Below are 26,604 nucleotides of genomic sequence, written 5' to 3' on the forward strand. Positions count from 1 at the left end.
TTATGAAAAGACGTAGCTTAGTCCTATATAAAGAAGTCTCATGAAGAGATTGAAGAGATGTAACATCAAGAGAAACACATTGAAAGGTTTAGTTTTGAGTGAGTTTCTAAATCTAATAATAATTCATTTGATGTAATAGGCAAGAAAATTAACGGATATTAAGCTTCCATAAAATTGTATTGGGTTAATTTGTTAATGCAAAGGAGACACCACTAGTACTGCAGAAAGTAAACCGAAAGACGAAACTCTACAATCAAACACTTATGTTTTACTAGAATTTTTTTTTAAAACAATCTATTACAAGATCCGCTTAATTCAGCTTTTATACGTCTAGCGTTAACACCCTAACATACACTACTGAAAGATTCCTAAGCTACAACGCTTATGTCTCTCTTCCGTCAAGTACTTCGGCAACTAGTTCAGCACGACCAAGACCACACTTAAGAGCTTTTCTCTCTCTCTAAAATCAGCCTCTGTGTCTGTGTCTTTCCCAACTACCCTCAGAGCTATTTTTTCATTAACTCCACATTCTTCAATGCATTTTCTCCAAGGCATAAAGAATATGGACATCTTTCATAACAATAAGTGCAACTTTCCTTTTTCTTGGAATTTCACTTATTCCACTTCCTCTAAGTCATAAACTTGCTCCCCAAGTTTATTCATATTGCATTTTCTCCAAGACACTCTCTTGCTCTCCAAGTCTCTACGACTCCAACTCAGCATCTTGACTCCATAATACTGGAAAATAGTAAACAAGTTTTAAAACCTTAATTTTTTTTTTTTTTTGAAAAGTGATAGTTTTTCCAGTTTTCCTTCTATTTTCTGTAATAAAATCCAAACCTTAACAGTAAACTTTTTTCTGCTATAAGTAAAAATTAAATAAAATTTACATAGTGACTAGTTGTGTACGTTTTTTTATGATTCACTTTCAAAAACTTTTAAAAAAAAAATTCTAATCGAAACATTATATTTTAATATCAAAACTATTAAACAACATATGTCCATCAAATCCACACAATCATATATCCTGCAAAAATTGCAAACTAGAAATTTTCAGGCGTAAACAAAAAGAATTATTTGGAGAAAAAACGCGAAGACACATTTTCATCAACACTACTAAATCACATTTTAAGTAAAACTACAAAATTGCATACTTATTCAAAAACTGTGCAATCACATTTTTTTGTATGAAGCACAAATTTGCAGATTGTAGTAACAGCAAAAGCACATTTGTTAGCTAAAACTGCAAAATCACATTGTCTATCAAAACCTTAATGCCATTTTTTTCTAGAATCGCAATTTAGCATTTTTCCACTATAAACACAAACCTGCATTGTATTAAAAATCTCGCAAACATATTTTTCGGCGAGAACCATGGAATTTTGCTAGAAAACACAACCACATGTTTTTCGTCAGAATCTCAAATAGATAGTGTAGCTAAAACTGCATAATCAAAACAGAAAATTAAAATTTTGGCAAAACTGTAAAGGGAATTTGGACAAAACCAAAAAACAATATTTTCTTGCCAAATCTATAAATATTGCATTAAAAACTAAAATCACATCTAATGTTTACTTACATTGAGAGATGATATTGTTGAAGCAAGGGAGTGATAGTGAGACTGCTCTATAGAGTCATATGGGTTGAGAGTGTCGCTCATCCATTCACAATATTGATCAAATGTATCAGTTCTGCCATCATGATTTGTGGTAACGACATAGTTCCGGTATAACTGAAGATGGTTCTGTATAACATTAACATATATAAACTTATGAGGACGTTATTTTATATTTACCACATAAATTCATCTTCTCTGATTTCCGAAAAAGAGTTGTTTCTAGTTTCTACTTTCTGTATCAAGAAAACATAGCAAGTCGAAGCAAGAAACAGAGTGTGAGTGATTCTTTCATCGAGACTCGGTATGAAATTTCCAATAGACGAGCTGTACTCGCCTCAATATCTTTTGCAAAAGTACATGCTCTTTCCGATACATCGGTCTTTGTTGATACGCATCTTCTCAACATCCCCCCAACAATTGCAAGAAACCCGAGAAAGATTTTGAGTTTTTACGATTCAGAGACCAATGTCGTCTATGTTTTCACTCGTGGTGGGAAATTTGATGACCCAACAGTAAAGTTCCGATTATTTACGTATCGACTTGCTTCTACAATTTCTCGCCAATTTCCCGTCAACGTGCTTTCCACCGTGGCGGCATGCTCCTCCATGGAGAGGTCATTTTTAGCCGGTGTAAGACCCGTACATAAGTCAAGATCATATTTTCTTCTTTATACCAAGATACGGGCTGGAGTAGATAGGCAAGAATAGAGTAATCTGGGTCGAGAGTATCAGTTCTCTTACTGGTCAAAGAACCACCACATGCGTTTTGAAAAGTCTTAGGAAATTGGATTCTGGAGCTATTTTGCAGATTCATGGAATTGGAAAGATTGAGAAAAATGACTCTCTTGTGACATATGTTGATGGAAGTAGGATCTTCAACTTCAGCAAGGGATTCTCTGAAAAATTACAGAAGGTAACAAAACCATTTCCACCAATCCTCAGAAGTTTGATGGAGTTTGAACATCCTTAGAAGTTCTCTATCATGTCTCTATTCCAGAACAACATGAACCCATTAAAAAGAGGAAGATGAGAGCTTTTCAATGGGGTTTGCGAAAGTATCCTTCTTTTTGAGTAGGCCTGGGCGTTTGGGTACCCGTTGGCGTTCGGGTCGGGTTTTTCAGATTTCGATTTTCTTTTATAACATCTCATAGGTCCCATTCTAGTAAATTTGCAAGCATGGGTTGGGTTCGGTTATAACACATCGGGTTCGGGTCGGTTTTGTATTACAATAGAACCCATAAAGTAATCATATATCATTCGGATTCGGGTTATTTCGGATCGGTTCGGACATACCCGAAATAAAATCTAAAATTTAAAAGTAAAACATAAGAAATATATGTTTATTTATATATAATTAAGTATTTATATATAATTAAGTATTTAAGGTAGTTATTTAAATTTTAAATATTTTTTGTTAGATAACATATCAAAATAAATAAGAAATTGAATATTTGAAGTATATATTCATGTTTCATATAATTATATTGTATATTATTTTGGACATTCGGATCGGTTTCTTCGGATATTTTTTTGGATTTTTCGGATTTTTCGGTTTTTCGGGTTCGGTTAATAACACTTTGGGTTCAGATATGTTTTGTACCACCTTACAAGACTCATTCGAATATTTTTTACATTTCGGACCGGATACGGATCGAGTTTTTCGGTTCGGGTTCGGTTCGGATTTCGGGTTACGGATATTATGCGAGGCCTATTTTTGAGATTGATTAGGACAGTATAGATAAACTTTGTGGAACTATTTAATATTTCAAAATTTATGAAGAGGACTAATGAAATCTACATTATTTTTCTTTTATGTGTCATATTTATTGAAAAGGCCCACTATATTTAAATTCTGAAACGAGCCCACTTACTTATGGACATTTAATTTGCTTTTATCATGGATTTTTTTTTTGACGTCTATCATGGATTTAATAACAGTAACATTTACTCATTTTTGTTGCTAACTTGGTTTGTGAATGTAAGTAACAGAGACCTATGGTAAAAAATCCTACAGAACACACAAATTTATTGGAGAAGCAAGATTATAACTAACAAGTAACAGAGATGCAATAACTCATGATAAAAGCAAATGTCTCTTTGTTCTCATCCTTTTGCTACTTGAGATGTCCCTTGATAAACCTTAATAATTAGGTGATTCAAAGTGTCCTTTAACTAATGTTGGAATTTAAGTAGGATAAAAGGTAGCAGCAATCGGTGCGAGTCCACTGGTACTGGTAATCTATAGAGGTCCATTGAATCATGATTAAAAAAATATTGATTACCTACCTCTTCATGCCTATTAGTTTAGCAATGAATTCATTAATTAAGAATATTGACATGCTAAATTCAACTGTTATTATTTGTTTATTTTGAAAAACGATAGCCTATATAGTCAACGAATTAGCGGTTTCATCTCGAGTTCTTTTTAGTTTCATGATTTATACAAATTTCGCGTATAACTCAGATATGCGACTTTGTTAAACCTAAGTGATGATACAACATCGACATTGATATATAGACCATTCACTTATATAAATTTATGTTCATTTGTAATCGTTGTTTGCTTAGTCGAAACGGTTAGTCGAGTTGTGCATTCATATATCTAAATGATTGTTCGTAAACAAATTTGCGTGAGAAATGAGAGTAACTTTTCACTTTATGGTGGTGGTTGCAATAAACAGCTACTAAAACAATTTGATGGTCAGTATAAATATCTTCAAAAATGCGTGAAAAAAGTAGAGAAGATTCACGAGAAGCAACCTAAAGTTCCACGCTTTTCCTGAAGTAAACAAAGCCTGATGAAGAATCCAAAATACTATCTAAAGTTATATTATACACAATGACATTGACCATTTTTATTCATTATGGTTTGACATTGAGCCTCGTTTCTTTTGTTAATCGAGCCTCATTTCTTTTTATAACTATGTTATCTTGTAATTGAAAATCAAATTTTATATCTTTAATAAAAATATGTTTAATTTTCAAGCTAAAAAAATAATCTTTGTCGGTTTCCAAATGACACTAAAGACCAAGAAGGCGAGCTAAAGAAGTTCTGCTAAAATGAGACTGAAGCTTGAAGCAGGCTTGCGTAGGATACAACGTGCGCACACGTCTATGTGGACCCGTTGTTTTCACAGTTAAAGCTGACTGGTTCCGACTCTATTGTTTTACACATTTTCTAGATTAAAAATCAAATAAAATAATTTGGCATTCAAAATATAATCTCCGAAATGTTAATTACAATCATTGCCAAAATTTATACATAAGAATCTTATAGTAACAGTTATACTCGCATATTGGGGTTAAGATTTTTGATACTTTGTTTCATTTGATGTAATAGGCAAGAAAATTAACGGATATTAAGCTTCCATAAAATTGTATTGGGTTAATTTGTTAATGCAAAGGAGACACCACTAGTACTGCAGAAAGTAAACCGAAAGACGAAACTCTACAATCAAACACTTATGTTTTACTAGAATTTTTTTTTAAAACAATCTATTACAAGATCCGCTTAATTCAGCTTTTATACGTCTAGCGTTAACACCCTAACATACACTACTGAAAGATTCCTAAGCTACAACGCTTATGTCTCTCTTCCGTCAAGTACTTCGGCAACTAGTTCAGCACGACCAAGACCACACTTAAGAGCTTTTCTCTCTCTGTAAAATCAGCCTCTGTGTCTGTGTCTTTCCCAACTACCCTCAGAGCTATTTTTTCATTAACTCCACATTCTTCAATGCATTTTCTCCAAGGCATAAAGAATATGGACATCTTTCATAACAATAAGTGCAACTTTCCTTTTTCTTGGAATTTCACTTATTCCACTTCCTCTAAGTCATAAACTTGCTCCCCAAGTTTATTCATATTGCATTTTCTCCAAGATACTCTCTTGCTCTCCAAGTCTCTACGACTCCAACTCAGCATCTTGACTCCAAATGGTCTTCACCACTCAACATGTCGTCTGCGTCAGCAACTACGTCAGCGACTACTTCAGGGCAGACATCTTGCATCTTCAATCTCCCTCTTTTAGCTTTGTGTGCCGATCGAGCACAACATTCTTCTGGTTCAATAACCACGTTACTCACATGGAAACTTCCACACCAAATGTGTTTTTCTCCCCCACGAGATGTGCACCACAACATGCTTTTCTCCCCCATGAAATATGCACTCCTTGAATCAGAACGTTACCACTTCTCCTGTTGCTTGATTGCATACTAAGCTAAAACACAGATGCTTAGATGTCAAGCCTTCCATAACAGACACACCTGTCTGCTTCTCATGCATAATCATGATACAGCTTCTGCTGCAGCGGAATAAATTACAAGTACTGCATCACAATCTGACGCACCTGTCGAACTACCCTTCGACCAGCTTTGGTTGAGGACATGGCTTCCTTCATGTGTCGTCTTCTTGACCATGAGCCCTTCCCCATCCGCACCGAGTGCACTCTGCACTCGTTGCTATTGTCTTGGAGTGACTTCACAATCACCCTTCTGAAGATCACCTTGCATCACTTCCTGACGCACTTCGATCTCATTCCCCTTTGTGCCACAAACAACTTCGTGTCCTGGCTCCAGACTTGATGCTTCTTGATCAACCTCAAGATCACTCCTACCAGAGCTGCATCCATCTTCTGATGTCTCATCCTTGATCTCATCAAGTAAGCCACTTTTGGCTAAGGACACCTCTTCAACCCTCTTGGGTTTAGTGAACGCCTTGTTCACCTTCTTGGCCATGTTTCTGCTCTTCTCACGAGTAAAACACTCCGCCTTCGTGTCCAACCTTCCCACAGAACCAACAGCATCCTTCATGTGTCGTCTTCTTGACCATGAGCCCTTCCCCATCCGCACCGAGTGCACTCTGCACTCGTTGCTATTGTCTTGGAGTGACTTCACAATCACCCTTCTGAAGATCACCTTGCATCACTTCCTGACGCACTTCGATCTCATTCCCCTTTGTGCCACAAACAACTTTGTTGCTTCTTGTTTGGCCTGACACAGTTACTGATGCACCGATCAGTCTCCTTCCTTGTACCAGATTAGGCATGGGCATTCGGGTCCTCGGGTCGGGTTCGGGTCGGGTCTTCTCGGGTCCGGGTCGGGTCGGGTCTTAGATAGTTAGACCCAATAGGGTAACTAGAGTTTGTCGATTCGGTTCGGTTACGGTTCGGGTTCGGTTCGGGTCATGTCGGGTCCAACCCAAAAAAATACCTAAAACACACAGAAAATATCTTAAAAAATTTAAATACTACAAAATATGAGAAATTTTATCTAAAATCTGATCCAAAGACATGCAAAGGAGACACCACAATAGTACTGCAGAAAGTAAACCGAGAGACAAAACTCTACAAGCAAACACTTATGTTTTATTAGAATCATTTTTAAACAATCTATTACAAGATCTACTTAATTCAGCTTTTACACGTCTAGTGTTAAGGCCCTAACACACGCTACTGAAAGATTCCTAAGCTACAACGCTTATGTCTCTTTTCCGTCAAGTACGTCAACAACTGCTTCAGCACGACTGAGATCACACTCAAGAGCTTTTCTCTCTCTGTAAAATCAGCCTCTATGTTTTTTCCCAACGATCCTCAAAGCTATTTTATCATTAAATCCACATTCTTCAATGTCTTTTCTCCAATGCATAACGAATATGAACATCTTTCATAACAATAAATGCAACTTTCTTTTTCTTGGAATTGCACTTATTCCACTTCTTTTAAGTCATAAACTTGCTCTCCAAGTTTATTCATATTGCTTTTTCTCAAAGATACTCCCTTGCTCTCCAAGTCTCTACGACTCTAGCTTAGCATCTTGACTCCACATGGTCTTCACCACTCAACATGTCGTCTGCGTTAGCAACTACGTCAACGACTACTTCCGGGCAGACATCTTGCATCTTCATAATCGATTCTTTTTTGTTTTTGTTTTTCAATATAGAAAGGATAATTGACTTGAAACACCAATACATAAAAGGATTTTGAGTCGCCATAACAATTGTCAACGACACAACGCGTTTATTTGATAATATTTTACTTTGTTGCGCTTTATTCTCTTTGATATATGCATTTTGTTGTACGTATATATACATATTAAAATAGTGTTTAGTATTTACATTGACTTCACCACATAAAACCCCCATGGTCGAAACGAACACATATATAAGCCAACGGATATGGCAAAACTATCAACACACAAGAATATTTCAAATCTGGAATACACAAACAATCTACTTTCCTGTTTAGCAATTCGTGTGCGTATTTTTGTTGTTGTTTAGGCAATTTCTTTTATCAATTGGGCTTCTTCTTCTTTTTTTCTCTAGAAGCTCATTTTTATTTCTCCAAATTAATTATTATTTTTTGCACAAACTACAAATGGAAATAGCTTTGAACATGAATGGCTACTTAGAAGAGTTCATGAAAGCTCTTGAACCGTTCATGAAGGTAACTTCATCTCCTTCTTCTCCATCTTCATCAAAACCAATACCGATTACTCCTGATAACCAAACATTACCGGTATGTAATCAAACTGGTCCAATTGGGCTAAACCAGCTCATTCCCGCTCAAATCCTCCAAATTCAAACAGAGTTACATCTCAGACAAAACCAAGCTCGTCGTGGCTGCAGTGGCCACAACCTCAATGTTCTGAACGCTAAACCAACCCTAATGAAGAAAACCAACGTAACTAAACCGGCTAAACTATACCGAGGCATTAGACAACGCCATTGGGGCAAATGGGTTGCTGAGATCCGGTTGCCTAAAAACCGAACCAGGTTATGGCTCGGTACGTTCGAAACCGCGGAAGAAGCTGCATTAGCTTACGACCAAGCTGCTCATAAGATCAGAGGAGAAAACGCTCGTCTCAACTTCCCAAACATTGCTCGTCGTGGAGAATATAAAAAGACCTTGTCTCCGTCTGTCAACGCTAAGATCGAATCCATCTGCAATAGCTCAGAGCTTCCCATGTCTGAGCTCAAGAAACCGGCGGAAACAGAAGAAGTGTTCTTTGGTTTTCACTACACGGATCCTAAAGTGGAGCAAGAACGTGAAGCTCCTGATGAATTCGGATACGGGTCGAGTTATTCTCCTGAGTCGGATATAACGTTGTTGGATATTATCTCAAACGAATGGATGAAGGAAGATGGGAGCTTTTGCATGGGTTTGCAGAAGTGTCCTTCTTTTGAGATTGATTGGGACGCTATAGATAAACTCTCTGGATCTATTTGATCTTTCGAAATTCACTAGTTTACAATTTTTTTTAAAAGATTATATTTGCAGAGCTTTGTAATGGAACTTCTTCATGCAAAGGACCAGTGAAACCCAGCAAGAGGATGATTAACCAGAGTTTTTAATTTGGTTACTATTTGACATTTTTTTTTTACATTTTTCGGCTCGGTTCTTATATCTCCTTTTTAAAAGACGGTAAAAACTTTAAGAGCATGATTAACGCTAAAGGGTTCTTATTTTTATTTTATTTTGTCTGATTTTAAAAATAATAATAATTAAAAACGAACCAATCACGGGCCGCCACGTGTCAGTGAGGCCGCGAACAGTATAAGAACTCAATCAAAGTCGCCTCTTGCAGAAGAAGAGGAGGAGCTAGTTTTTATCAAAATCTTGGGACCCACTTAAGAATCCACTTAAGATACATGGTTAATGGTGGTCTAAGAACTCGGATTAATAGTCAGATTTTTAATGGGCCGAATTTTGTTGGAAAAGCCCAATATCTTTGAACTCCGAGAAGAGTCCATTACTTCAGACAATTGTTTTATCATGCACGTAATAATAATAACTGTCATAATAATAAATGTCATAATAATAATAACAGCCCCTCCTCTCGGAAGGGTTGTTCGTTTCTCCATCTGTTATCTCCATCCAGCTGTTCCATCTATGTGATCCATCCAGATGATCTATCCAGATTTTAGGGGCTGTTCGTTTCTCCATCCAGATGAGCCATCTAAATGAGCCATTTGGATAGATTTTATGTTCGTTTCTTGTTTTTCATTTCCATCCAGATGAGTGTAATAAACAAATTACAAATATACCCTTGTTTTGATCGAATCATATGTTTGATATTAATTTTAATTATACTAATTTTTTATTTAGTCTAAAATATATTTACATTGAAATTAATTTAAAATTAGCATTTTGACATTTATAAATTTTTATTTCATATAAATTTATTTATTTTTATTTAAATTTGCATTAAAATTTAACTACAACTATAGCTTCTTATAAAATTCAAAGTAGAAACTCAAATTTGAATAAACTTCCAAACAACTCAAAGTAGAAACTCATATTTATAGAACTAAAATTTAAAAGATGAAAAAAGCAATTGTAAAGAGCATCATATACTCATTGCTTTATAAAAAATAAGTTTTCATTGCTAAACCAAAATGTCTCCAACAAATAATCATCTTGAATCTTCACCCTCTTTACTCATCTACTCCATTACTACCAATCTGCCATATAAAGAAGTTCTGGTCAGTCAATCAATAATGTGATGTATAAACTTATCATCAGTCAATAAGCATCAGTACTATCATTACAACACAAAAGATACAAGATATATCACACTGACCAAAGATACTAGCAACCACAAAATCCCTTGAACACAAACGGTACCAGCAACTACATAAGCCAAACCAAACAACAAATTAGGAAGAAGGAACCATCTTCAGACAAGCAAGTTTATCACTAAGAGCTTCTTGTCTCAGTCCCACATAATTACAAGCAAGTTCATCACTAATAGATTCCTTTGTAATGACTTGAGAGTACATACCTTAACAAGCTTCCTGTCTCAGTCCCACATAATCATCCTTTGTAAGCTGTTCATAGCAACAAAAAATGACCAGTAATATCAAACTAGCAAGGAACTTAACTGAAGATCGACCATTAACTCAAGAGGACTAAGATCAAACAAAACAAGACAAAACCAGCAACCACTCAACAGATGAAGCATCGACAAAACCAGTACAATTGTATACAGACACAAGCATCACCGGACAAAACAAAACATCAGAAACATCACATCTGCACACACTCAACATTAAAACAAAACAGCATAACGAAGCATTGACACTAAGTCTTACAATACCATACTCATTACTCCAAGCATAATGGTTAACGAAACATATCTTAGAAGGCAGTTAGAATCAAAAACAAAATGTACAGATGATCATAAGAGGCGACTAGAAACTGAAATCTTAAATGCACGAGTTTGGTACAGTTCGATAGTAAGGTTGAATGCTGATACAAAAAACGCCTACAACTCAATTCAAATCAATATCAAACTGACAAAGAAGCAGCAGCTCAATTCAAATCACACAGCAAGCATGACATTATAAACCGATCAGAGAAGCACAAAGAACCATACCTATTTGATGCTAATGTGGAAGTCTAGTTCCTCTTGCCATCTCTAGAGTAATAGAGTCACGCGTACGCTCCATAACTCTATCACCTGCTGGTATGTATTGAACATGCTCATCATGTTATTCATCACCATGTCGTTCATATGATTCCATTGCCTCCCAATGTGAAAACTCGGAATCTTCATGATGTGAATCTCGAATATAGTTATGGAGAGCCATTGTTGCTGTCACAATCTTAACCCATTTCTTCAGCTCATACTTGGGGTGTTTTCTGTCTAGAATCCTCCATTTAGCTTTCCACACACCAAAAGTCCTCTCAATGATCGCACTCAAACCAGAATGTTTGCGGTTAAACAACTCCCTACTGTTTGACGGTGGACCTCCTTTACTAAACTGATCTATATGGTATCTAGTTCTGCGATGAGGACCTAAGTAGCCATCTCTGGTTGGGTAACCTGAATCGACCAAATAGTACTTTCCAGCTGGTGGGTGAGGAAAAGAAGCTTCTTCAGTAGCACAGTATGTTAGCACCTTAGTGTCATGTGCTCTCCCGGGAACTCCAACATAAGCGTATATGAATCGCATACTGAAATTGCAGATGGCTAACACATTCATGGTTGCTTCAGCTTTTCTACCTCTAAATGCCTCAACATTTCCAGATGGTGGAAGAAAATGAATATGAGTGCCATCTAAAGCACCTCTGCAGTTTCTAAAGTAAGGCCAATACACTGGATTATCAAATAGAAAAGGACTAGCAGTTTCGAACTCATTCCTTGCCGGCTTCACAATATCTGCTGCAAGTTTCAAGATAGAGCTCAGTATCTCATCAATCTTCCTATTGACGGTGTCAGTTGAATGATGATAACGCTCTCCTTGAGCCTGTACAGTTAAGTCTTGTCAACCCATCTCTACGAACATTGCAACACTCTCCTCATTGTAAATGTTTAAAGTCTCCACTAACCCATATTTTTCTGATAGTATCTTGCATAACCTCCTAAATGTTTTCTGGTTCATGCGTAGAATTTCATAGCATTGTACCTCAAAGTCAAAGCTGCACACGTCGCCAACCTTCACCTCGGTTTGCCCTGATCAGTTGTTTATCAGCTTCTGGCACTCCAAACATTTCATCTATAAGTGTATACATGTGTTGATTCTCATCAAATAACAAATCCAGCTCATCGTCATCAATGAGAAGTCTTAATATGTCCTGGAAAATTACAAGAGAATACAATGAAAGGCTGTCATAAAATAGCGCCTTCCACTTCTTTTCAATACCAATCTGAATTTACAATAACAAACAACGAAACAGTAATTTAAGCAGACATATTCAGAAATCAGTCGTTTAGCAACTAATTTTACTTCTGAATGGTAAATTAAAGCAGCAAGGTTATCTCAATCATCAGAAGCAACAAGATAACCGTCCTCTCTAGTCTCTACATGTTTCGTTGATAATTTAGAGTAGCGTTTATTTCGTAGAAAGAAATCAACACGTTCAACAAAGGAAGCTACTAGCTAGTCTCTACATGTTTCTGCTTAATCTGAACCACATTAATCAAAAGATCACGAAACAGAGCAGAGCAAATCTTGTTGTGTATTGGACACAGACGTGGAACACAAGCAATCATCTTTAATGTATTAACCTAAACACCGGATCAGACATCTAAAAGGAAGCGTAAGAAGCTTTACCTTACTGTCCATCTCGACTTTGTCCTTCCTGTCCAAACTGTATTCTCTACTTCACCAAACCTGGAATATTAAAATCAAGATAATTCTCATATAACAAGATAATTCTCATAACCAAAAGCTTATACTCATATAATAAAAAAAAGTCTCAAAAACATAATATCTTAAGATCAGCGACACTAGAGTTCATACAAAACACAAAAAAAAGCACAAACATAACATTCTTCAAGCATCTCTACTTTCCCCAGTAGCAAACTCCAAGTAGAGGACCTTGTTCTCATCATCTTTAAAGAACAAGAAGGTCTGATGATTGGTAGGATCCTGCTTGAGATGGTTGATAGCTGCTTTGTACAAAGGAGACCAATGCCTGATAGCAGACAACGAGTGTAAGGCTTCCATAGCTCTAAGCTGGTTGCAACTGAACTCAGGGTGGCACCCTATCATCTTGTTCTTGTCAGAAAGAACATCTGCTACAACATGTCCTACTTGCGCAGCCCTTGATCTTTTTCTGTTGCATTTTAATCTACTAGAAGATGAAGGGCCAACAGTTCTTGATTCAGCTGGAGCATCCTGAGTAGGAGGAATTTGCATATTTGTCGTATCTGTGTCTTCAGCCTCGCCATCATCATGATCCTGATCCATATGGTCTACGCTTTGCTGATCCAAATGGTCTTCACCTTGTTGAGCAGTCCATCCTTCAGCTCCACTTATGTGAACCGTTCCAAACACCTTTTCCATCAAGTCAATATTTTCTACTGGCTTCTCTTTAAGCTTTCTCACTGCTGGCCATTCCTGAAAAACCAATACAATTGACACTCAGACAATTGTTTGCAGACACAAACAAACCAATACAATGAATCATAACCAGACAGAACATAGTAGATGATTATTACCTTACACAACTCATTCCACCAGTCATCTGACATATCTATGAACCCAGATGAATCATAACCAAGACCCGTTCTCTTGTGGATCAGCCGCTTGAAATGATCATACTGCTTCTTGCAAGTAGTGTGTTTGATCTCAAACTTCTTCCAAGGATGCCTTTCCCCATAAGCTTCATAGAATTTATCAATGATAGACTGTCTCCTAGTTTCATTGATAATTTGTTGTCTAGCATTTCCTTTCAGCTTCTCCTCAATTCTCAGTTGGAGATAGAACCGGGTTTGTTCATCACTCCATGCAAGAGTCTTTTAATATACAAATATTTAAAACGAGAACTAAACTAAACTAAGAAATCATTAAGTTAAAGATGTACTTACATCAGTACCAGGGACAGAGGTCATTGCAGCAGAAGTTGTATCTGAATATGGCTGGCTCGTTCGATTCTTCCCAAACGTAGTCTCTGCTCCAAACAGTTCGAATTCATTTGCAAGTTAAGAGACTGAGATTTAACATCAAGCTCGACCATAGAAACAAAAAGGAAAACTCTGGAAGAAGATATGTATTAATAAGAACAAGAAAACACAAGCGACTACTTTGGTAGCAAGTTCACAACTATTAATACTACTAGTTCACTAGATGCATCTAATCTGTGTGCGAAAAAACAACAACAAACAACACATTCAAAAAACACGAGGATCCAAGCAGCAAATTTGATCTCGTGTTCTTTTTATTTGATCGATATAACAAAAAAACAGATTAGCTTAAGCCTTGTGGAATCAAACAAAGTTGTAGTTTAGTGTAATCTTCCTATTTCTCAAAAAAGACGCAAAATCAAATCAAAGCTGGTCCAAACTTCACATCACATTTGCAAGTTAAGAGACTGAAAAATCAGAGATCTCTCTATGAACAAACAGATAAAATTGCATAAACACATTCTCATAACCAAGCAAACCCATCAATATTTTAACTCAGAGACTGACAAATCAGAGAACAAACAGATCAAATTTCATAAACACATTCTCATAACCAATCAAACCCATCAATGTTTCAACTCGAAATTGACAAATCAGAGATATCCCTATGAACATGCAGATAAAATTTTATAAACACATTCTCAAAATCTAGCAAGCCCATCAATGTTTCAACTCAGAGACCTCTCTATGAACACACAAGCAAAACATGGATTGTGATCCAGCTCAAGCGATGAGCAGAGGAGGGAGTATGCGGAGAAGCATAAGCGAAAGAGAGTGAGAGAGAGAGAGACTACGAGAGATACCTGAGAAAGAGTGAGTTGCGGAGAGAGAGACGCGAGAGAGAGGCGGAGAGAGAGAGACAGAGAGAGAGACGGAGAGAGACGCAAAGAGAGACGCGGAGAGAGAGAGGCAGAGAGAGAGAGAGCTCAAGCTCCTTTCATGGCGATTTCTGAAATTTGAGATAGAGATGCGAGAGGATACGTTGACGGCAGAGAGGATACGAGAGTGAAGATTTAGGGATTTTAGATTTGTAATTTCAGAAGTTTGTGAGGGGTAAAATCGATATTTTATGATTTTACAACTCCATCTCCAGCCAGATGCTTTCTTTAAGTCCAGCCAGCTGAGTTTTGAAATTAAACCTAGAGTTCTAAAACTCATCCGGATGATCCATCCAAATGGTTTGTACTTTTATTGACTAAACGAACACGACTCTCATCTCCATTCAGATGGATCATCCGGATGGAGAAACGAACAGCCCCGCTATAGATAAACTCTCTGGATCTATTTGATCTTTCGAAATTCACTCGTTTACAATTTTTTTTTAAAGATTATATTTGCAGAGCTTTGTAATGGAACTTCTTCATGCAAAGGACCAATGAAACCTACTAAGAGAATGATTAACCCAGGTGTTTAATTTGGGTTCTATTTAACATTTTTTTTTTGCATTTTTCGGCTCGGCTCTTATATCTCTTATTTAAGAGACGGTTTTTAGCTTTTCTTAGTTAAAAGCTCTAAGGGCATGATTAACACTAAAGGGTTCTTTCTTTTTTTTGTCTGATTTGAAAAAAAAAAATTAAAAACGATCCAATCGCAGGCCGCCACGTGTCAGTAGGGCCGCAAACAGTACAAGAACCCAATCAAAGTTGCCTCTTGCAGAAGAGGATGAGGAGCTGGTTTTTATCAAAATCGTGGGACCCACTTAAGAACCCACTTAAGAGGCAGGGTTAATGGTGGTATAAGAACCCGGGTTAATGGTCAGATTTTTAATGGGCCGAATTTTGTTGGAAAAGCCCAATATCTTTGAACTCCGAGATGAGTCCATTACTTCAGACAATTGTTTTATGATGCACGTCATAATAATAAAAATATTTACCCAATTACATAATTATTTGTTTGGGTTTGTTCTTGTTTTATGTTTTGTTAAACCTGATTGTTCCTTGTTCTTTATTTTCAGCCATAGTATGTAGTTACGAGTAGTTTTGCTGTTTAAAGCACTCACGACAAGAGTCTCGGACCTGATATGGGGAATACACTACTAAATCAGGGTCCACTCATAATATAAAGGTGTGGCAGGATAACAGGCTGTCCACAACAAAGCAACTCTGCCCAATGGGACCAGTTCCAGAAAACCTCCAGGAGCTAAGGGTCTCGGACCTGATCTCTTCATAATCTGCTGAGTGGAACTCCCGTGCGGTCCAAACCATTCTCCCCGAGTACGAAGAAAAGATCAATCTCCTGGTTCCTAGTGCGCTGGGGATGCAGGATGAGAGGACTTGGCTACCCGAGAAGTCAGGGGAATACACTACTAAATCAGGGTATGCTCTCTCAACACTACACGTCACTCCCTGAACCCCTGAAGATTTCATCTGGAAACAATGCATTTGGAATGTTAAATGTTCCCCAAAGCTCAGGCATTTTTTGTGGAAGATCAAATGTAATGCTCTGTCTGTGGGTGATCTTCTTAAGAAAAGAGGCATGGAGACAGACGGTACCTGCAAGCGATGTGGATATGATGAAACTGTCCTTCATGTCTTTCTCACTTGCCCTTTTGCGAAGAAGGTATGGGACCAAGCCCCTGCTCTGTTCAAGCCAAACCCCTCAGTGGTGAAGTTTGTAACAGAACTGCTCAAACACTGTTTAAAAATGGTAAATCTCCCTCCTTGTGGTCTCTCTCAACCTCTATACCCTTGGATACTGTGGAACCTATGGCTTAGTAGGAATCAAAATTTGTTTGAAGAAAAGAGGTTCTCTGAGATTGAGACTACCACCAAAGCAATCAAAGACTGTTGTGAATGGCAATTGGCTCAGCCCCTTAAGCCTCCGACAACATCAGTAAACCCCCCCCCCCTCGCGCTCAGAACAGTCATGTTCCCAACCAACATGAATCAAACCGTATGCTTCTCTGATGGAGCTTGGGATACTGCGACTGGTCGGGGAGGAACATGATGGATCATAAAAGACCAGACAGGACTGACGCTACTCCAAGGCTCTGCTCACCGCCGGTGTATCGCATCAGCCTTGGTGGAGGAAGCACTGGCCATGAAAGACTCCATCTCCTGTGCTATTAATGCAGGTTTCAAAGACTTACTCTGTCTCACAAATTGTAAAAGCCTCATTGATCTCGTTACAGGAAACTCCTCTGTAACATCTATCCAAGGCATCCTCCACGACATTAGCGTGATGAGTCGATCTTTGGATTCTATCTCCTTTTCTTTTATCCCTCGTATTAGGAATGAAGCTGCTGATAGACTAGCTAAAGCAGCCCTTGTTGTTTATGTTACTGCACCTTTGGTGTAAAAGACTTTTTCTTTTAATGCAAGTAATGAAAGGTTTGACCCAAAAAAAAGCACTCACGATAACAATCATGGTTAAAATCACAAGGAAATAAGTATAACCATTATATGTATAGTTCTCGGTTTACAAGGGAATCTTTCGCCCAGTAAAACATATTGAATCAGTTAGTTATTCCTTGATAATTGTGAATCTGAGAGACGAACAGAACAGTGACACATGTACATTGAATATGGCTTCCCATTGTCACGGCATTCTTCTTCACATGCATCCCCGGCCCATGTGCACATTCAAATCATATACATATGGTCTTTGTTCATGTTCCTTTTTGAAAGTTTAATATTAACATTAATGCTTGAGGTTGGACAGATCAAAGATCTCGAAGAGCAGACCGCCGACATTTGCAGTGTAGACACGTGTAAAGAATCTACTCGAGCTCTTTATTACATGCAGTTACACATACATATGCGCATGTTGAGAGCCTGAGAAGCAAATGATATGGACATAAAGAGGAACACGCACCTTACTTAACGTATGTATTGTTTTATCATGCGGTGCAAGCAAACAAAACGAAGAAATTGTAGCACCTTTTAAATTTTTGTGGTTAATATGTACTTTAATTCGCAACAGAAAAAGAAGACTTGAAGTTGAAGAATTTGTCATTTCTCAGTCATTATCAGCACAAGTACTATGTATGTTCTCATGGTGCGGAGAAAGTAACGGACCTACCATGGATGTGTGTCTAATTCCCACTAGTCCACAATCTACATCCTAGTAATCTCGCATTAACTTCTTTTTTAGTTTTACTCGTTTTTCTGATCGAATTATTTACTTATATGTTTGTTTGTATCTAAAGAGTTTTTTTTTTGTAACTAAGAGTTAAAACTATAAAAGCTACAATATTAATATCTATATGTTTTGTGAAGCGAAACTTTGCCTTTGTAATCTAAAACAAATTTTATAAGAGAAAAAGAGTGTTACTTTACGATTTCACCAGTGAACGTTATCTTTGAATTTTTATACCGGTTTACTAAATGTATTGTTCAGTACTTAAATGCAGAATTTTAAAATTGATTCCAAACATTTGCAAAGAAACTATGATGCCTTTTACAAGAGCTTTTCCAGGAGAAAATTTACATTGAAAATTTACATTTTGCAAGATTTCTCGACGAAATAGCCATATAGGAGAGAAAATATGATTACATCACAAAACGATACACATATTCTTTAGAATTTAACATAAGGTATACCTCTTCCCATACAATATGTAAAAGGTAAAAAATGCCTTTCAAGCAAGATCGTGGTGAACAAGATCAACCTATATATATATATATATATATATATATATAGAGGCACATTATGAAATTTGCCTTTATATATCTTGTACAATGTTCTGTTCTATGATAGGCACAATATCATCTATACGTATATATATATATATATATATATATGCATTTATGGGCAATGATTATTTATACTAAAAAACTCCATTGGCCCCTTCGTGTTCATTGCTGAACTTGTTTCCACTCCACCAACCGTCGCAGGAAATCCATCACCTGAATATTTAGCAGAAGTATATCATTATATTTGAGTAACCATAGGTATTAATATACGGGGTATAGATACATACGAAAAATGGATGAATGTATACTTTTAACATGTTTGTATATTTGTATGTGTACTTGCCTCAAGTGGGTCTTGCAAAGAATACGAAGCATTGGTGTCTTTGGGAAACTTGGTGACAAGAAGACCTAAGCCTTGTCCTCTCTCTTGAAGTAGCTAATTTAGAAGACACAAATTAAAACGGAAACAAACACAATTAGAATTTTGAAACTAATTGTATACATCGCACGTAAATTGAATTTGTATACCTTGAAAGCATCTTCATCGGTTCGATCATCACCAATGTAAATAGGAAATACATCGCTAGAGTTATCAAATCCTGCAACAGCCAAAGTATTAAATTTTAGAATTGTTTATATTTTAATTCTGGTAAAACCACTTAAGAGCCATATTATTGTTGATGAAAAAAAGAATTTTGCAAAATAAAAATACAAGACATGGAAAAATATCTCACCAAGTGACTCTAACAAAAACTCAAGGGCCTTGCCTTTGTCCCATTTAACCATAGGTCGGATTTCAAAAACCTGATTAAAGTCCAAAATAAATAAGTTAGATTGTTTTTAATGCAAAAACTCTAACTTACTTAAATTCACCAATAAGAACATGCCACTCTATGTTCAAAAAAGAACATGCCACTTCGTACCTTCCGACCTTGGGACAGTTTCAGTGTTGGATAGTTCTTTACCACCGACCGAACTTTTAAAGCCAGTTCGCTCCATTTCTGAATATTTTTTCAAAGAAAATTGGTATTAAGTACAGGAGTAATTAGCTTTTAAAAATTTAACACATATCTGAAACGTTTGTACTAATTTTTTTTTTTACCTTCTCGTCCACACAGCGGAAGTGCACAGAAAGGCAGAACTTGTTGTTCTCCACTTTGGCTCCAGGTGTTGATTTGGTTTTGTCCACTAATTGTTTAAAAGCCTACAAATTTATTTTAAATTTACTACTCAGTCACATACATATTTTATACAAATAGAGAATAAACCAAAAAAGGAATGAAACAAAATTGTATTTTACCTCATCAATCATGGGAAGAAAATCTCCGGCTGGTTGATAAAGAACTGATGGTTTATCCTAATAACAAAAGTAAAACTTGTTTACAACTAAATAAATTTTGGATTATAATTCTGTAATTATTTGAGCTTAATATATAATCTTAAATAGGATTATAACCTTATTGTATCTAGAGAAACCTTTTGTTGGCCCTTTAATATCCATTCCATGGCTTCCAGCATAATACAGTTCTGCTAGCTTCACAAAGCTATAAACCTGCAAAAGTATTTCATTTAGAAGTTAAACTTATATTTGTTCAGTAATAAATGAATAATACATTTTTAAATTTTACAAAAATGTACCTTGTCTATGCATCTACCAGTAACTATAGAAGTTGGAAAACACTTTGCCAGCTTTTTCACAGTTCTTCTCATCTGTGAAACATACAGAATAGAATATTTAATAATGGAAGAAATAATAAGCTTGGAAAATATGGAGAATTTAAGTGGATTAATTATAAGAACCTTGCTGGATATGAAAGCTCTGTCTGGATCAGCGACGATAGGAGAAAGAGTACCGTCATAATCAAGAAACATAACGATTTCTTTTCCTCTTGAAGCTTCAGTGATCCGTTCAAACATGTCAAGTGCCGATGGATGTCGTTTCTGGTAGAGATTAAACACAAGAAAGCAATAAAACTTTAGCATCATCTAAGGAAAAAAAGAAAAAAGAAAAAAGAAAACAGAGTTTGTCTGAAAAAAGCGTGTGATTGATCATGGAGCTTACTATCCAAGAATTGAGCTCTTCTTGTGAGGAAAGGGAAGGGAGTGATTTGAGATGAGTAGGAGAAGAAGCTCTCATGGAGTCAACCCAAGAGTTGAGTCTCTGACTTTGGTCGCCACTGATCTCGAGGCTTTTGAGTAGTTTCTTCTTGGAAATTGAGATATGACCGGGAGCAGTCGGTGGTTTTTGAGCGGAAGGAGTAAATACGGAGGAGTTAGAGACGGTGGAGACGGTTATGATTCCCGTCGTGGCGTCTGGTACGACGACGTTTTGGCTCACCATTTTATAAAAAAATATATAAAACAGAGGAGAAGGAACGAGAATTATTCGAATAAGTGATTTGGTTGTTTTGCAGTGTTTGAAGAGACGAGAGAGATAGTGTGGGAGAAATGCGGTGACCAAGAGGTGGCTTATATAGATGCACAAGACTTGGTGAGAGATAGAGAGAGAGAGAGAGAGAGAGAGAGTCTCGTTACAAGTGGGAGCCATGGGACCGAGATTATGAGGTGGGACCTACAAGCCGGCCCAGCTGAATGAGGTGGTGGTGACTCTTCTCTTTGTCTGAATTGGTCCCACAGTAACGCCACGTGTCTCAGATGCAGTTTAAATTTTTACCAAGAGCCTCTCCAATCCAAAACCTCATTCCAAGAGGACCAAAACCTCAAAATAAAGATTTAAATGGTAGTTATTCCAACTATGAATTCTCAAAAAAATCTTTAAAAAATTATTTTTTTGCATTATAGTCTTTAACATTCACAAAAGTTATTAAATAAGAATAAAACTTTACAAATACATATAAAACATACTTTTAAATATTATACAACACACAATATTACAATATTATATAATAAAAATAATACAAATTACATATATAGTAAAACAACACACATACACACAAATTTTAGAAAATTATATTATGTAATTTGCTATAATTTATGTTAAATTTGTTTAATGCATTTTTATTTTGTGTGAGCTTTATTTAATATATTTTTCTCTTTGTGTGAATTTTATTTTGTGTGAGATTTAATTAATGTAATTTTCTATTTGTGTGAATTTTATTTTAATGTTATGTAATATTTATTCTATTTTATTTTGTTTAGGTGTAATTAAAATATTCTAAATATTTTCACGCGTTAGTGGTCCAGTGGCGATCCTCGACCTGGGAAGTCATGGGTTCGCGTCCCGCTGGCGGATGTTGCTCTTGAGGGCCTTCGGGCTCAATACGGACACTTCCAACTACGCTGGCCACTGGTGGGATTTACATGGGGTGATCACCAGCCCTCCTGGAGACCTCGGCGGGCTCCCCGGCTTAGCTCCGGTGGACGGTCATTGGTTGCTAGTCGGAGCCTTACGAGGTCTTCGGATACCAGGATTATCAAAAAAAAAAAAATATTTTAAATAAAGTTAGTAGATATATTTGTGAAAGAAAATAGTTGTAAGGACTAAAAAGAAAATGAATAGTAATTTTGAGGTTTTGAATAGTAAAACTTCAAATTTGAGGTGTCACTATTTAAAAGCTCAAAATTTAAGGATTCAAGTTTGGGTTGGAATGACAAAAATGTCAAAATTTGAAGATTTGAAGTTGGATTGGAGATGCTGTAACCTAACGTTGCCGAATCATATGACCTAAAGTTGCAGAATCATATGACAATTTAAGCAATCGAGTTACTTTTCTCACAAACTAATTAATATCCATTTCTTCGGAGACATCGACATTTTTGTTTCTTTTGGGAAAATCAGTTGTAATAGGGAAACTTATATGATGCATATAATATAGTAGTAACTATGATAGTATACTAATGTAGTAGTGTAGTAATCTCGTTTCTATTATCTTGTATTCGAAAACGATGTCTCGTTTAAAAAAAAAAATATAGTAGTAATAACTAAAAAAAGGGGGTGGGGGGAGGTCAACAGCTTTCACGATCTATTAAACATCCACTAAAGTTTTTGTTTATTATTTTTATCATGACCATATTTATCGAAATTTTTAATGACCGTTTTATTTATAATTAAAATCAAGTAATCTTTTTGTTGTTCCAAAACCCGATAGAAAAACAACTCAATAATTTTCCGTAAAATTCTCTAAGATAGATCTAAAATTTTTTTTATCACAGATATAGATCTCAAATATCAAAATGACCAAAATGTTTTATTAAAGGGTGTATTTTTGGGTGTAGGATTTAGAATTTAGGGTTTAGAGTTTATTATTTAAGGTTTAGAGTTTAGAGTTAAGGGGTGTGGTTTTGGAGGTATGATTTCAAATTTTAAAAACTAAAAAAATATTAAAATTTTCAAAATAAAAAAATCTATTTTGATCATTTTATTTTTTTGAGGTATACTTTTGTGACATAAACTTAAAAAAATCAATTTAAGAGAATTGCCCTAGTTTTCCGGCTTGTTACAGTGTATACCAGACGTTCTCTTCCTCCTCACCTTAGTTTTCTCTTGCTTTGCTATCTTACCTAGTTTTCTCGCCGATATGTCCGAGCCTTTGGTGGAGTTTTGAAGCCGTACGTTCACATTTTGGTTGTATGGTGAATCGTTTATATATAATGTTTGAAACAACAAACAAATATTTTCATTTGTATATAAGAATTATGCTAGTCAGATAAAGGCTAACGTAACCCTTCAAACGGTAATGAATAATTTTTTTTTTTTGAATTGAATATTAAATTTAATTCAAAAGAAAAAAACTTTGTTACATCGAGAGTGATACTTTGTAGAAAATGACTCTCCTCCTATCTCATCTCAAATTAAAAAACTCCAACTCAAAATCAAAACTAAAAGATATAGATTTTCTAGACTCTTGTACCAAACCAATAGGTCATTCCACCTCCAAAGTCTTTATCTTCTCTTCTCTGAATGAGTGTGAGCTTATTTCTCATACCTTTATCAATCAGTTTTGTCAATAGATCAGCAGGGGAAGGCCCTTCTCCATGTCTTCTCCTATTTCTCTCTCTCCATACTCTATGAACTGTGAGCTGAAAGACGTATTTGATGATGAAAGACTTTACTTAATTTACTTGTCTGCGGAACCCTCATTATTCTCATTAATCTCCTCCATTGGTTAGTGTACTCATTTTGCAACACTCCTTCCATCAGCTTCTTCCAAATCTGAGCAGTGTATACACATTCAAAGAACAGATGCTCCATTGTTTCCAATGGTTCATTACATAAGACACAAGAGCTGTCCACAGACCCACTACAATGCCTCATGCGATCTCCTGTTGCAAGCCTTTCTTTCATTGCAGTCCACAATATAAAAAAGTACTTCGTCGTAGCATATTTATACCATACCTCTTTATACCAATCGCAAGTTATATACTTTTCTCTGATCACTTCAAAATATTAATAAATGTAAATGCCAGCGTTAGTTATAGATCTGAGCCACTTGGCATAAAGTGTTTGACACATAGTAGAATCCTAAAATTTTGTATTCGCCACAAAGCACCTAATTTTATGATTCATTTGGCCTGCAATATTTTTGGTTATCCGAAATTTTAGACTTTGTGAAGATAAAGAAGTATAGAGAATTTCTTCATGCTTGTTCCAAATTGTGAATATTCGCCCTACTAAAACAAAAAAGTTCAAAATATAAATCGTAGCATCAAGTTATAAAACCACGTTGCCCAGCTCTCCACAATAACCAAGCTGATCAAACGACTAACGGTGGGCATCAAAACCAAATCTTTATAATCTTACCAATCCCAATATATAAAAGGGACCGAGGGAGAGATTTGAAGTTGTCCACGTCACCTAGGAAAATCATCCAATCAGAGCACTCTTTTTTGACACGTCATGATGGCTTCATATGGACTATTTTGACACTTTCGTATGGGCTCTATTGGGATTTATTTTGGGCTCTTTACAGAATATCATTAGGCCCTCTATTTTGACGCATGACCTTGGCTGAAATAGAATGGAGTTTTGTATGGGTTTTATTTATATTATCGGTCGGTCCATCTGAGCACATGCCCAAAAATCTGTTTCGTCGTCGTCTTCAAGCATTGAGTGTCTCTCCCGAGACTCTTCCACTTCATCTTCTCCAAACGTCTGATCTTTCCCCGTTACCTTCACAATCAATGACGCTGTTAAAGCTATTCTTCAATTATGTGATCCATCTCCCCTTGATACTTCTCTTATTTAAATCTCTGTCTCTTAACCTAGATCCATCCTAAATCAAAAAACCTAATCTGCAAAAACTACACCCATGGCGATGAAAACCACCGCAAAGTCTCAGCTTACCACCTGATCGCCATGTATTTCAACGACATCTCACCAGGACGATCTGAGTCACAACTTCGATTTTGGCTAATCCATTTTTGGGAGGCAAGAAACATAGCTAAAGCTGGGGCCTTTCTTCGCTTAGAGCTCATACTCATTGATGAATAGGTATGAGTTCTAATCCCCAACTTTCATTCCACAGTATTCTAAATCAACATCATTAAACCTGAATTATTCCAACTCCTGCAGGGGACTGTGATGCAAGGTTTCATATCCTGTAATCGTGCTGAAACATACCGGCCTCATCTCAAAGCAGGAGCTACTTACACTCTTCAGATTTTTTTTTGCCACCAGAAGCAAGGAGATTTATCGCGTTGCTGATCAGAGTTTAACAATTTCATTCTCCAACGACTATGTTCCCGCTCACCTTGACGACGATGACATCCCCGTCTCTGTCTCTTTCCCCGCATACAGGTTCAGGTTCCACACACATGAGGATTTCCAAGCTAACCGTGGACTCAGGGACGACCTCTACGGTAATCTATGTGATTTTTAAAAATAATTTAAAATCAATCAGATGATCTGTAAAAAATATAGAATATACATAATATAATAGAAAACATTTTTATTTTATTAAATGTATAGTATTATAAATTTTAAGAAAGATTTAAACATGATTACTAAAAGATTAATAGAAACATTTAATATTTTAACATAAATTAATGATATTTCAAACAAATAAAATATTTCGAAACAAATAAATGATATAATATTTTTTTAAAAAAATAATTGTTTTTAAAATCTAAGGTTTAAGTTATATTTAACATTAATATTATATAATGTTTATAAACAAACAAACCGCGCGTAGCGCGGTAAAATCTCTAGTTTTCCTTAAAAGTAGAATTAAGATGGCTCATATTCTTACATATCCATACAAATATGCGATACCTAAAATACGAGTGACCTTTCGAGGAACTTTTACTTCATCTTTGAACCTATCAAAAACAATTTGAAACTTGATTGTTAAGTTGTAACGGTTCTTATTTTTACACGTGGATATATTATTTTGGACCGTTTTGTTCATTGAATTGATACTTATCAAATAGTATTGCCTATAATGATAAGCCTTTTTGGTAATATTATAGGATATCACATTGCCATAAAATGGCGCCATTCTAGTGAAACATACATGTGTCGTAGCATGCATGCAAGTGTGTAAAAAGATTATATACAGTGTTTTGAGGACTAAATATAATAACACTGAAAATATCTGAGAAAAAAAAACATAAAAGCTTTATCAAATTGAGTAATATTGAACATATAAATAATCTATATATAAGTACAACTCGAAGACGCCGCCTGTCTTTGAAAACCAAAAGCACCCTTTCGTGCTGACCTCAAAACTAGCCCTGGGACGGATCCGGATATCCGGGAAATTTAGGGTATCCGGATTCGGATCCGGATCCGTCGGATCCGTGGATTTAATATCCGGATCCGGATCCGGATCCGGATCCGGATCCGGATCCGGATCCGGATCCGGATCCGGATCCGGATCCGGATCCGGATCCGGATCCGGATCCGGATCCGGATCCGGATCCGGATCCGGATCCGGATCCGGATCCGGATCCGGATCCGGATCCGGATCCGGATCCGGATCCGG

The 26,604-nt window shown here is 36.3% G+C and overlaps 2 protein-coding genes across 2 annotated transcripts; one reads left to right on the top strand and one right to left on the bottom strand.

The window, feature by feature from the left end:
- The first annotated feature begins 7,990 nt into the window (after nucleotides 1–7,990).
- On the top strand, nucleotides 7,991–8,842 carry LOC106320069 (ethylene-responsive transcription factor ERF057-like). Its single transcript, XM_013758434.1, has one exon. It carries the CDS (start codon nucleotides 7,991–7,993, stop codon nucleotides 8,840–8,842), a length of 852 nt encoding a protein of 283 aa, XP_013613888.1.
- Nucleotides 8,843–18,479: 9,637 nt separating this feature from the next.
- On the bottom strand, nucleotides 18,480–21,093 carry LOC106320067 (probable trehalose-phosphate phosphatase J). The gene is made up of 11 exons (XM_013758432.1): nucleotides 20,724–21,093; nucleotides 20,462–20,602; nucleotides 20,300–20,371; nucleotides 20,118–20,213; nucleotides 19,962–20,018; nucleotides 19,764–19,865; nucleotides 19,585–19,662; nucleotides 19,396–19,465; nucleotides 19,190–19,260; nucleotides 19,005–19,097; nucleotides 18,480–18,874 (listed from the first exon to the last, which is right to left on the bottom strand). The coding sequence occupies exons 1-11, from the start codon at nucleotides 21,000–21,002 to the stop codon at nucleotides 18,824–18,826; spliced, it is 1,110 nt and encodes a 369-aa protein (XP_013613886.1). The 5' UTR covers nucleotides 21,003–21,093; the 3' UTR covers nucleotides 18,480–18,823.
- Between the last annotated feature and the right edge of the window lie 5,511 nt (nucleotides 21,094–26,604).

Source organism: Brassica oleracea, unplaced genomic scaffold (assembly GCF_000695525.1).
Source record: "Brassica oleracea var. oleracea cultivar TO1000 unplaced genomic scaffold, BOL UnpScaffold00790, whole genome shotgun sequence".
NCBI lineage: Eukaryota > Viridiplantae > Streptophyta > Magnoliopsida > Brassicales > Brassicaceae > Brassica > Brassica oleracea.

Excerpts from the sequence above, each read along its gene's own strand:
- LOC106320069 (XM_013758434.1), top strand. The coding sequence starts at position 7,991 with ATGGAAATAGCTTTGAACATGAATGGCTACTTAGAAGAGTTCATGAAA.
- LOC106320067 (XM_013758432.1), bottom strand. The coding sequence starts at position 21,002 with ATGGTGAGCCAAAACGTCGTCGTACCAGACGCCACGACGGGAATCATA. Across the intron at positions 19,663-19,763 it reads TCCGCTGTGTGGACGAGAAG|AAATGGAGCGAACTGGCTTT; the intron begins GTAAAAAAAAAA and ends AAAAATATTCAG. Across the intron at positions 19,098-19,189 it reads CCGATGAAGATGCTTTCAAG|CTACTTCAAGAGAGAGGACA; the intron begins GTATACAAATTC and ends CTTCTAAATTAG.